We start from the raw sequence: 13,227 nt of genomic DNA, 5'->3' as shown, positions 1-13,227 counted from the left end.
GACAGTTTGGAGGAAGCAAAGGGACCTGAATTCTCAGACTTGCGATGTAACACTGACCTTTTATGTTAGTCGGTTGTATAAAATAAAAGACCAAACCCAAGTGCATTAGAAATGCCATTTTTGTAGTATGCATTGAATATTTTTAGTTTGCTCTTTATTTTCTTTATTGCTTTTTTTGCAGACAAATCGAGAGCAACCTCGCGTTTCTCCCAATAGTCTGACCTGAAATCCACATGTGAATGCACCGAGTAGGAAGGTGACACGTCCCATCTGTGAGCTACAAATGTCCGATAGCTTGTGAACGCCGCATACAACAGCAGCATTTGTTTTTATAGCACATTTTCATACAGGCGATGTAGCTCAGTGTTTTGTAAGACCACAAAAACAAAGTTACTTGAAATGAAAAACAAATAAGATTAGGTAATAATATAGAATAAGTAACAAAGGGAAAAGGTAACGTCAGAATGCCCGGGGGACGGAAAAAAATAAAATCTGTAGGAGTTCCAAGGGCACAAAGACCACCCAGCCACCACTGGGCATTCTACCTAACATAAATGTTCGTAAATCAGTCCTCTTTGTTTTCAGGCTCTATATGATGATGTTGGTCTTGTGGACAGTTGCGACACCCACCTTCAGTTCCTCAACAGAAAAGGGGGCTGCATGGCGACTTGATTAGGTGGTGGCGGCGGTGGCACAGAAGAACCGGGGAAAAAACAGCAGAAAACCGTAAGAGATTAGTATGGAATTGCAGATCTCAGATGAATATAATTCTATGCCCATACAGTCTATCAGAAAATACAGTTAAAATGTAGGTATGAAAACCCAAATTAAAATAACTGGGGTTTAGTGTTTTTTTTTTTTTTTGTTTTGTTTTTAAATGATTCACAGTTCTGGCCTGGCAAACATCTATATTCCAGATTTTAAGTGCACAGCAGCAAAAGGCCGCCTCACCACTTCTCTTGGAATTATAAGCAGACCACCATTAGAAGATCTAAGGCAGGGGTGTCGAACTCCGGGCCTGGAGGGCCGCAGTGGCTACAGGTTTTCATTCTAACCCTTTTCCTAATCAGCGAGCAGTTTTCACTGCTAATTAACTCCTTTTCCAATCATTTTAATAGCCCTGTTTGTAAGGAATCAGTCCTTGAATTGATTCCTTTCTTCAGTCAGCCAAACAGAAATGATACGTGAAACGAGCCAACAGATGACCAACTAAACTAGGATTTCAAACTCCAACCAATTTCACTCCAAACAGTCTCTTAATGAGAAGCTGATTCTTGCTGTTAATTAAGCCCGTTATTTAATTCCATGGCTTGTTGCTGCTCTCATTCTGCCACAGCAGACTTTTCCAAATCTGTTGATTTTTCTGTTTTTTCTAAAAACATTTTCAAAATGTTTTAGTGACCTGAGAGATCAACTTTACTGAGACCTTCACCTTTATTTATTTTCAGATATTGTGTGATGGGCACAGGTGAGCTGGTCATATGGTGGCTTGTTTGATGTCTCATTATAGTTTGGCTACTAATTAAGGAAAAAGAGACAATTAAGGGGCCTGAGTCAAGTTAATTAAAACTAAAGCAAAAGAAGTTAATTAGCAGTAAAAACAGCTCACTAAAGAAGAAGATGGTTAGAATGAAAACATGCAGCCACTGCAGCCCTCGAGGACTGGAGTTCAACACCTGTTCTCTAAGGGTACAACTTGGGGTGTTGAGGGCAGGCATTCCAAAATATAGCGTATTTATGGCCTTATGCACAATTAGTAATATTTTAAAATCTGTTCTGAATGGTACAGGTAACCAGTGTAATGATGCTAAAACCAGTGAGATGTGCTCAGATTTTCTTTTTCTAGTTAAAATATTAGCTGCTACATTCTGCACTAATTACAAATAATTGAGGTATTTCTTGGGTAGTCATGTTAGGAGTCCATTACAGTAATCAAGACCACTAAAAAAACAATATTGTGATGTTATAAGGGATCTAACTTTTGCTCTATTAAGAGAAAAAATGTGGACTGAGTATCGGGTTAATATGTGATTTAAAGTTCAGTTCAGAGTTCATAATTACCCCTAATTTTTTAAACCTTGGCGATTAGGTTTATTTCTAATATCCTTGCTAAATACCCACGTTTGCCATTCACCAAGATTTGAACTTAAATTTTGACAGAGCTTTGGGTCTTTGCAGTGCTATTGGGATAAATTGATCTCCACTGGGCATTTGCTCTCTGGTCAGAGCTTCCTTTACTTATTAGCTGACCAGTGACTTTAAACGGCTGCATCTTTTCACTGGAAAGTTTAAAACACTGAGATTCTGCTGAATTTTCGAGTTAACGCTTGTGACGTCTCCGCTTCCCACTTGCTGTGAATTTCTGGTTTGACATTTTGGGAGACACATGGGGTAGCTGCAGTTTTACTATTTTTGTCCATACGAAAAAAGAAAAAAAACACGTTTCCTCCTTTTTACTTTCTCGAATACAAAGTATTGCTTGTATTCGTCCGAAGATGTTTTAGACCTCTGAAAGTATCGTTTTTGGAATTGTGTGTGTGTAAACACGATAACTTGAGTATGCTTTCACTTCAGTCAACCAAAATTTGCATACAACTGTTCGGTACAAAACGTAATTTCTAATAAACTTTTGGGCTATTTACGTTAACTGGAAGTGGTACTTTACCTTTTATCCATGCAGCTGCAGAGTCCGATTTATTCAACTTCACATTTATAATAATTGTTCAATATATTATTAATTTGTTGTTGATGGTCCTTTAATGTACATAATATAAAAATATAATCATTGTCTTGCAGTTTACACCTTCGATATCCATCCCCATATCTGAGCATACCAGAAAGTCTAGGGGAGACCACTTCCGACTTTTTTTACTTTCTGAGAATAAGAAGCAATCTAAATGTATCTAGCTTGTATTGCATCACTACAAGTAAAAAGCAACCACAAAAATACAATTTCTAAGTGAGCAGTTTGTTTTATTTTATGTTAGTGATTGACGGAGTTAATGATGCGTCACAACTTGGCTAATTTAGGTAGCTTGCTGTCTCTGATTTGCCCCGCTGGCAGCGATCACTTTCTAGATTGTTCTCAATAAATTTCCCATCTGTCCATAGCACACAATAACAGGCCTCTGACAGAACTGGAATTTCAGGCACAAGACACCATTTCATGAGCTGAAACTCTAGAACTGAAGTAACGCTGAGGAAATATAAACCATGAAACGATTAAACCCGACAAGGCCCACGTCGGCCTCTAGTTAAGAGACTGGCTGCATTGAGAACTAATAGGTCGAGGTTTAGGGAAAGTGCGTTAGGCTTATGCCGACAGCAGTGTGTTTCCGCTCAACCCACACTTGCTCATACTCGGTAAATTTAGAATCGGCAATTGACCTAAAGTGTCTTTGAGATGGAGGAAAAGCCACGTGGCTATGTGGTGTGTTGTATGAAACTGATATGCACGTCAACACTACACATTTGTGTGCTTAGCAGAAGCCTTTATCCAAAGCAATCGTGTAAACATCAGTCTGAGGGGCTGTTTGGGAACAAGCACTACAGACCAAGGTTACAAAATTAGTCCTCACAAGTGATGAGCTCAGAATAAAATACAATTGCAGATATAAAACCTTCAGCTCCTACCAGTTACACGGTTAGAAATTCACCGAACAAATCCTTCAAGCGCTTCTTAAACACCGTGAGGGAGCCGGACATTTGAATGGAGGTGGGTAGCTTGTTCCAGCAGCCAGGACCTACACGTTGAATTCTGATGCCGCACAGAGGTTCCATCATCAGACGTTGTGCATCAGCAAGAATAGTGTGGAAGAAGAAGCAGCAGCAGCAGAGGACCTCAAAGTGGCTCCATATACAGTCCATAGGCGTTGACGACTGTAAGCAAGCATCAGAGACTGAGAAAGACGGGGATTGAATACGCAATCCGGGGAGGTTCTCGGACTTGCGCCTGCTGCTCTTGGGGTAAGCGGTTGTAGCACAGGGTAACGGACTCGTTTGGATATGTAAAATTACATACGTCACAATACAAAAATAAAGTCTTTCTGAAATTCCCATGCTATAAAAATACAAATGGAGAACATTTCTGACAAATCACTATACCACTGTTACAACATTTTGAAATGAATTCACAAACACTTGTGCTTTCTACTCTATGAAATACCACAGAGATTTCAAAGCAAAATAACTTTAGAAATACAAGGAGTCAATTCTGTTATGAATATTTAAAAACAAAGAAAGCAATCAGGAGTCTACATATAAGCGTCAGCTAAGCTTTATTTAATTGTAGCAAAAACAGTGCAGACAAATGGTATAAGGCAGGGATGAGTTGCCCATCCTTTGAGCTGGCATTCCGGCACCAGTGGCAGGGGCACCTATGAAAAAGGCAAGTCTGCAATGACACAGAATTCCATCTAGTGTGGCAATGGTGAGCAGGCCTGTTAAGGATATCAAGCCACCTAAATGAGCAGGCAATGGATGAGGCAGATCAAAGAAGCGTTGCAGAGCAGGGGTGGAGGGTAAGTCTCAAAAGCTGGCTTCATCCAGCCGCTCAGGTCCTCAACAATGAGGATCATGTGAGCCAGATCACCCTTGTGCCACATGGCTGTAGTGCCGTAACTGACGCTCCCTCACAATGCAGGTAATGTGCCTCATTCAGGACTCCATGAGCAACCACTCATTCAACACAAAGTCAAACCAGAGGTAAACAAGGATCCTCTGAAGAGACACAGTACCAAAGGAGTCTAGTCTTCATCTCAGATTACTGGCTAGCATCCATGTCTCACAACCATATAGCAAAACAGGAAGCCCCAGGACTCTAAAGACCTTTGTCCTTTTGCATAGATATCAGGAGTGTCACACACCCCTTTCCAGCAACCTCATAATCCTCCATTCTCTCCCAATCTATCTACTGACTTCATAGAAGGTGTCACCAGAAACATGAATGTCACTGCCGAGGTAAGTAAACCTCTCTGCAAAGTCAACACTCTCTCCCCAGACAGACACACTGCTGATAGCTGTGCCTAGGGGGTCATTAAAGGCCTGGATCTTGGTTTTTATCCAGGACACTTGCAAGCCCAGACACTCAGCCTCCTCTCGCAGTCTCTGGAGAGCCCCATCAAAGCCTCCATTGACTCCAAGAAGAACACAGCATCATCAGCAAGGTCAAGATCAGTGATTCTTTCTTCACCAACAGATGCCCCACAGCCACTGGACCTCATGCCCTTGCCCAACAGCCAGTCCATGCCAGCATTGAACAGAGTAGGAGCAAAAACACACCCCTGACGAACCCCAGAATCAACTGGGGAAAAACACATTTCTTCTGCTAGCATCTCCAGATAGTTGTGTACAGGGCAAAAGAATCCGCTCTGGTACTTGGTGCCAGCGCCACAATATTATACTGCTGAAACATTTAAACAGAAGAAACGTTACGCCCCAGACCTCCTAACTCGATTGGAGCCGCCTTCACTTGAAACTTTTCCTTGGAAAACTATTTCCAGTCTGTCATACACCATATGAATGCCCAAATAGTTACAATTATCCATCCATCCATTTTCCAACCCGCTGAATCCGAACACAGGGTCACGGGGGTCTGCTGGAGCCAATCCCAGCCAACACAGGACGCAAGGCAGGAAACAAACCCCGGGCAGGGCGCCAGCCCACCGCAGGGCACACACACACACACACACCAAGCACATACTAGGGACAATTTAGGATCACCAATGCACCTAACCTGCGTGTCAGAAGCGAGTTATTAGACTCTGTTAAAGTATTACAGCGTCCATTTATCCATTACAGGCTATGCTTAGAGACGAAGCGCATTTAAAGCCTCAAATCAATGTACTGTACTAGCAAGTCCATCCATCCATCCATTTTCCAACCCGCTGAATCCGAACACAGGGTCACGGGGGTCTGCTGGAGCCAATCCCAGCGAACATAGGGCCCAAGGCAAGAACCAATCCCGGGCAGGGTGCCAACCCACCGCAGGACACACACAAACACACCCAGCATACACTAGGGCCATTTTAGAAACTAGCAAGTCTCGTTACGGAAGTAAGCGGACTCGTCAGAACTACAATTCCCAAGGAACAATGCGGCTGGTGTGCCGCAAGGGATTGTGGGAGTGCCTTCGCGTGAGTAGACATGGCTGCACTGTGTCGGCTTCCTGTTGTGAGCTTACTTGGCTTGAAAGGTAAAGAAGTGACAGAAAGACAGTGTTTAGTTTTAAATAGATACGTAATTCTGGCATTACAATATTTAAGGAAACCTTACTACCTGGTACTTGTTTTTAATTTAAATGTAATTTATGGCTATTCTGTGCTTTAGAGTTTAAGGCATGATGCGACGATGCCCTTGTAATGTGAATACAGCGAAGCCAGTGTCGTGCAATAAACATGTGCAATGTAAGTCATTATAAGTGAACGTTTCAGTACCAGTGCCTTGTGTCTTACCAGTATTGTTTGATATCTTTGAACAAACACCTTTATAAATGAAGTGCATTATTATTATTATTACTGACTTGTTACTAAAGTGACGAAGTGGCAAAATGTGCCACCTCGAAGGTGTTGGTACATTTTCAGCTGAGATGTCATTGGGAAATCTGCCCCTTCCAAGTAGGAAGTCTACAACAAGCGGTGCTAAAACAGGAGCACCGAGATTAATAGGAGACCCTCCACCACCACCACCACCACCACGTACTGCTTGAGTCATTCCGTGTCAGATCAACAGATTTTAGAATGTGACTTAAGACTGATTACCGATTTGCTTCATATTTGCTGAAAATAATGTCATTGTACCCAATAAGTGCAGCAGTGTGCAGGCTTGTGTCTTCTTTAGTGTCTCAGATATACAGGCATTAAATAAAGAGTGCGTGTCTCAAATTTTACTGCAAAAAACGAGGGCTCGTAAAAATTACATTGTTACAGAAATCGTAACTTTTGAACTGATACTACTTAATGCTTGACATAGCACACGATATCATTAAGTTCCAAGTTAACACGGTTGTGCTAATGTATGACTCGCTGACAATCGTATAACAAAATCTTATGTGCTTTAGAGCAACTTTGGCTCACTATATCTCCACACTAAACTACATCAGATCTTTCATATTTGGCTAAGTGCTACTCCAGTTATAATTGTTATTTAGCAACTAGGCGCCTGTCAGAAATAAATCAAGGCACCAAAGAGATGAGGCGTTAAAACAGAAAAAAAATCATTTCATGCCTATATTTCAAATCCATTTTGCCCATGTTTGACAAAGTCTACCACAGAAAGAATTATACCCCTGGAAAGTGTAAGGTTTAATTAGTAAATGCACAAAATATGAAGTTGGTACCTTGAACCAAACTGTATTTACTAAGGTATCCAACTTACCCTGTTATACTACTTGCAAACAGAAATGTGCTTTTCAAGTCTTATAATTTTTTTTTCTTAGTTGTAGTGTATATGTGTGCCTATAACCAACAATGGTGGGCTGGCAACATTCACGCAACATCAGAGGAGGAATAAGATGTACAAGTTATATTTATGTATCCTCATGGTCCCTCTAAGGCTTACAAGAGAGAGGATGTCTGTGGGGGCCCCTCTTGTGCATAACCCTGAAGATCATCGATGCACCACTTACATCAACGGGCAGGCAGCATGAACATTTAAATGACATGAAAAAGGACATCTGTGGACTCTTTAAACTCTTAAAGCAGACAATATTTCTTTCCAGTTTGGTTAAACTATAGAACTGTGTTTAGCAGAATAAAAACATTGACTATTTAGACATAATATACATATATGAATTCAATGACACATTTTTACAAGTGTACAACACAGGTCTGTGATTATATTTTTAATTTCCAGACAGTCAGGAAAGTGTTCCTACCCTGAGACGCTTAATAAATACAAGCACTGATGAAGTTTAGTGTAGAGATCTGGAGGGCCAAAGTTGCTCAACAGCACAATCTAAATTTTTACTTATACAATTTTTCAGCAAGCTATAACTTGGCAAATATGCCACTGTGGAACAACTATTTTGGACGATAAAAATGTCTAATCCTTAAGAACAATCTGTGAAGTTTTTATGCATCTAGAATTAACAGTTCAATTGTAATTTTTTTTAGTAGCATTCATTTTTAGTGGAATTAGGGCCACACTTCCTTACTTATCCATATCTCAGAAACTAATGACGACACCAGCCTAAAATTGTGCACACTATGGAAATAACGTTGTTGTACCCAAAAACTAAAATACTAAGCAAATTGGAGATGATCACTCAGGAGGCCTCTGCTTATTTCACGTGGATTGACCCTTTTGCTTTCTGGCAGTGGCATTGAAGTATATGGTGCAGAACTACCAGATTTCAAACAAGCTAATTAGACTCTTAAACTATAATCAGTCTGGTAATATGGTGCTAATATGTTAATACAGTGCAATATATTGGCGATTCTTTGTTGTTTAATCTTATTATTGCTATTTATTTTTGTTGTCTATACTTGCATAAAATTGGGCCAGGTAATGTAATTTTGTTCTGCTCTGCAATAATGTGTGTTGTTTCAAATGACAAACAAGTTAACCTTGAAAAAGCAGTATTTGACAGATGCTTCTTTAAACAGTGTCGGGGACATGGCGCAGACCAGCCGTAAAGGAAATGCCAGGCTACTTCTTGGCAAATTTACAGCTGAGTAATGAGAAGAAGCTGGATACTTCTCTTTGTTATAAGAACAGGAATATGCATGGTGGCCAGGCTGAGAATTTAACACACGGTCATGTAACTGTGTCTGCACTTGGTGTTTGGTGGCTCTAACCACTAGGTTATTCACTGAAAAATAACAAGCCTGGTTAGCGTTGTCACATTACATGACCATTCCAGCGATTTTCAGTCTTGCCTTAATTTATGTAATCTGAGCAAGTCGGAGGCAGATAGCAGGGCACACTGGTAGCGTAGTCTGACATACCCAGCGACTATTCAGCAGTTCACCCTGACAGAATCCAACCGGTTTGATTATTCTTTAGTCGTGCTGGTGGGATCTGTGTGAATGAGAGCTGACAATCAATGAATGCTCATTCAAAAGTACATTGCACATATTGTGGTGACAAGGAATAAGTAATGTGGCAGTTTTGGACCTCAAAAGCAGAGGGGATGCTCGTCTGTCTGATGTCTCATGATTTCTCAAGATTGCAGCTTAACTCACTGCACCTGTTAATTCAGTACAGCTCTGTTAAACTGTACATTATTGGCTGTCGGAAGAAGGGTTGAGCAAGACTGCAGTGGAAAGTTGTCATGCAGTCCCATAATTTGCCATGCCCAGCGATTTTTCAGTCATGTAAATTGACATGGTCTGCCAACAAGATCAGCAACTGCAGTTGGCAAGCCTGACATAACCATAAGACTAGGACATGTACAATGTGACATCGCCTTAAAGGCCGTGGAGAAAAAGCATCTCAGAAGGCAGTAATACTGTATCCTGTTAATATTGTGTTGTGTCGTGTAACTTATGGATGGAAGGTTGGAAGCCAACATTAGGTGGAGTGCTACTCACCCACACACTCACACTGGGATACTGTCACAAGATTGCTGAGTATTAGGCCACCCACCCAGTGCTTGAAGTGGAAACAAATAAGCACTGGTACTCTCTGTTTTTGTTGACTTCTCAATTACTTAATCAAATTGTGAGGCAGTCCCCCCCCCTCAGAGGTTTGATCACAATGAAATACATCAGAAAACTCTGATGTAAAAAGTGAGAGGCAGTGGTGCACAACCATTTTCTTTTGGTATGCCACTGTGAAAAATGTAATGCAGCAGTTACGCACCATTTCAAGATCTGCTGCCCACTAAAAAAAAAATCATAACACCTTTTTGTAGTGAAGACACATCATCCAAAGGAGCTTTACGGGAACTAACTGCAGTTGCTTAGGATCTGACTAGGTTCATGACAAGGGATGATCAAAATGTTTTGAGACTAAAACAAAGAGGGTTGTTTCACAGTGCTGATTTTGTAAGTGGCTAAAGATTTGCTTCTGTGTACTAAAATACCGTATGTGAATTACAAATTTATAGCATTTGTGAGTTATAATTTAAGCTTCTTGATTCAAAACCAAGTTGGCATGGATGCTGAAAGACACAAAATCAAGTGTGGTGCAGTCACTGAATTTCTAATGCTAGAGAAGAATAAACCCTTGGCAATTCTTTCTTGCCTAGTCAAGTCATTGAGTTTCAGAACCAGTCCCCTTCATGAGATGCTGTCAAGAAGTGGGGTACAGAATTCTGTCGTGGCTAGCAAGATGTCTCTTGAACATGACCCATGATCTGCCCCAGTATTCGACATCAATGGCAGAAGAGTGATTGGAGAATCAAAGAGTGATGGTGAATGAGATAATAGACACTAAGGATTAGTAATGTCAGTTAAATCTGCTCTTTATGAACATTTGCACACAAACAAGGTCTGTGCACTTTGGCTGTTGCCTCATACCATCTGCCTTTCAAAGAGAATCTTGATATTAGAAAAAATTTAAACTGTCTCATAACGTGAATGAAATTCATAATACATCACTGTATCCCAAAGTCTAAACAACACTCAAAACAATGGAGGCATAATAATAATAATCCAACATCTGAGAAATTCACGGCCCAAGTTAGTGCTGGCAAAGACATGTGCATAACTTTTGATGATGTGGGTGAGGCGCGTACTAATTACATGCCTCAAAAGCCCATAATACTGTAACTTGTTGGTATTATACAGATAACAGGCAGGGAAAGTAGTGGACAGCTGCTGGTCATCTCTGTTAAGCTCAATTCAGCAGATCTGACCCCCTGTGACGACCACCTGTTCGCCAGTCTGATGGGTTTATGATGAAAACGCTGACACAGCTATAAAAGGGCATTGTATAAGCAAGGTAAAACATTTTATTTGAGCAATACTAAAAAAATAAACTTTCATAAACATTCAGAATCACACAGTGAGAACTGAGGATGAAACTGGGAAGTTTATGGTCTCCTAAACGATTACTGACCATTGGGATGTTCCCAGTGGTTAAGGAGTCCAAGTCAGAACCTCATGGCTGTTTAACTGAGGTCTCATATTTGTTCTCCATGTCACCCTAACCAGGTCGCTAAATATGGTGGGAGACTAAAAAGTCATTTTTTTGTAATACATAAAAGTTTTCGTGCCCTGCACCTGATGTTGCAGGGAAAGCCTCTGGCCGCCTAGAAACTGTAAACTGGTTTACTGCAAATTGAAAAAAGGTAAGATATTCCAGACATTATTTTGCAAATTATTTTTTTTTTTCCTCTTCAGGGCTGTGGAACAGAAGCCTCAGTATAGCCCACAGAACTTCAAGTTCAAGTAACGCTTCTCAACAGTTAAAATCTTTCCACTGTTCTCATGGAGGTGTTCGAGCAGAAGTAGGACGAACATTACCAGAAGGACCAGAGTATATACCTAAAAGGAAAGCCAAAAACCCAATGAGAAAAGTCACCCTGGCCTGGTAAAGCATCTTCTTAAATATTACATCTTTCTGCCTAATTTTGATGGGACAGACGCCAGTCCCGTGATCCCTTATTAGATTAAGTACATTTAATAATGGATGCCCATTTGTGATGTACAGTTAGGCCTGTTTACATGTGCCCCCCAGTCTTGATGCCCTAACAATACAAGAAAAAAAAAAACAACCTTGCAGGAAAAAATGGACGGAATCTTGGACAGAGCAATTCAAAGAGTGGCTCTCTTGTAGGGGGTGTGAAGAAACTGAGTAAATTTCACACAAAAACTCTCCACAGAGCCAGTTGGCCAGTCTACCAGGGCCACCTCAGAAATATAACGCCGTGTAACTGTTCTGGCACAACGGTCCTCACCAAGTGCAGTCACAAAGGGTCACCACAACTTACCGTGTAAGGCAAAATGCAAGAACAGATGACGCCAATCACTAAATACAGAACAAGCATTTAGAAAGTAGATAACAAACACGTAACGGATTTTACATTCATAATTTTTTTTTTAACTGATTCATTTCTATTCTTGGCACAATTCATAGTTAAAATTCAAAAATAGATGTTCAGTATTTTTAATTATTGCTGAAAGTGTATTTTTAATTATTGCTGAAAGTGTATTTTTAATTATTGCTGAAAGTGTTTTTAATATTCTGTGTAAACACTAAAAGTTACCAATTTTTGTTTTTTTAACTTGTGAACAGGAAATCGTCCTCCCTTAAAAAGTAATATTTTGAAATGCTGTAAACCCAAGTTTCATTATTAATTTTCCAGCAGCAGATGGACAGGCCATCTAATTAGACATAAAATGAAGCAGCTTTGAGAACTGTCACATGACCACTGACTGACACCCCCTCACTGATCGCTTTTGCTGTGCCTGTCATCTAACACTGCTGTTGCTCATTTGATGTTTTACTGTTGTATTTTTATTGCAGCAGTTTATTAACAAATACAATGAAAGCTGTTAATTTCAGATGGGTTAACCATAATTTAGTCTGCCACTTGGTGGTTTGGAGTTTTACAGCCCTAATCTTTGTATAATGGTCATTTGCTTTTTTTATTTTAATCCTTCAGCCAGTGTATTTACACTCAAAGCTTTTCTTTCATCTTTTCTTCTCAGGATTATCGGATTTCCTTCTGGAATTATTGGATTCATGTTAGCAAAGCGTCAAGTAGATAAAAATCGTGCAGAGCAGCTGAAAATACGACAGCGGATGAAGAAGGCCAACGAAGTCTTGTATAATCCTAACCAGTACAGGACACCCTTAAAGAGTGAGCGGCCCACTGGACCTTGAGCATATCCTGGAGACCCTGCTGAACTTCATGACTTTTCCTAAGAAAACTCTCCCTGTACACAGCTAAGGTATTAAAATACAGTGAATCAAGTCAAAGCTTCTGTTGATGTCCCATAAATCTCACATGCATTTTGTTGGAATGTGCAACTGGCAGTAAAGTCCGCATTTAAACATGCAATCTGAAATGTCAGTGAAAGTGTTTTGAAATGTTTTCATATGTTGCACTAGGGGTGTGCTTGGGTGACCAAAATTTGATTCAATAAAACTTTTTCCATTGGACCTCATTTTAGGTTTGTCATAGAGTAAGTAAAATATATTTTTACTGTTATTGATCTAGGAATGCTTGCTAATGAACTGACTTTTCTTTTAATGTCCCGTGTTTATTTGTGTAGGCCACAATAATTTCATATTATTGTTTTGATGAAAGAAAAAAAAAACCAGATGAAATGTTATCCG

General features: G+C 40.2%; 1 protein-coding gene across 1 annotated transcript; it reads left to right on the top strand.

The window, feature by feature from the left end:
* The first annotated feature begins 6,080 nt into the window (after positions 1 to 6,080).
* On the top strand, positions 6,081 to 13,053 carry si:ch73-71c20.5 (DUF4748 domain-containing protein). The gene is made up of 3 exons (XM_028808167.2): positions 6,081 to 6,193; positions 11,286 to 11,475; positions 12,597 to 13,053. Exons 1-3 carry the CDS (start codon positions 6,145 to 6,147, stop codon positions 12,769 to 12,771), a joined length of 414 nt encoding a protein of 137 aa, XP_028664000.1. The 5' UTR covers positions 6,081 to 6,144; the 3' UTR covers positions 12,772 to 13,053.
* The last annotated feature ends 174 nt before the right edge of the window (positions 13,054 to 13,227 follow it).

The sequence above is a fragment of the Erpetoichthys calabaricus genome, chromosome 8, assembly GCF_900747795.2.
Source record: "Erpetoichthys calabaricus chromosome 8, fErpCal1.3, whole genome shotgun sequence".
In the NCBI taxonomy this organism is placed as follows: domain Eukaryota; kingdom Metazoa; phylum Chordata; class Cladistia; order Polypteriformes; family Polypteridae; genus Erpetoichthys; species Erpetoichthys calabaricus.
The sequence above is the reverse complement of the archived record's forward strand: the minus strand, read 5'-3'. Positions and strand labels throughout refer to the sequence as shown.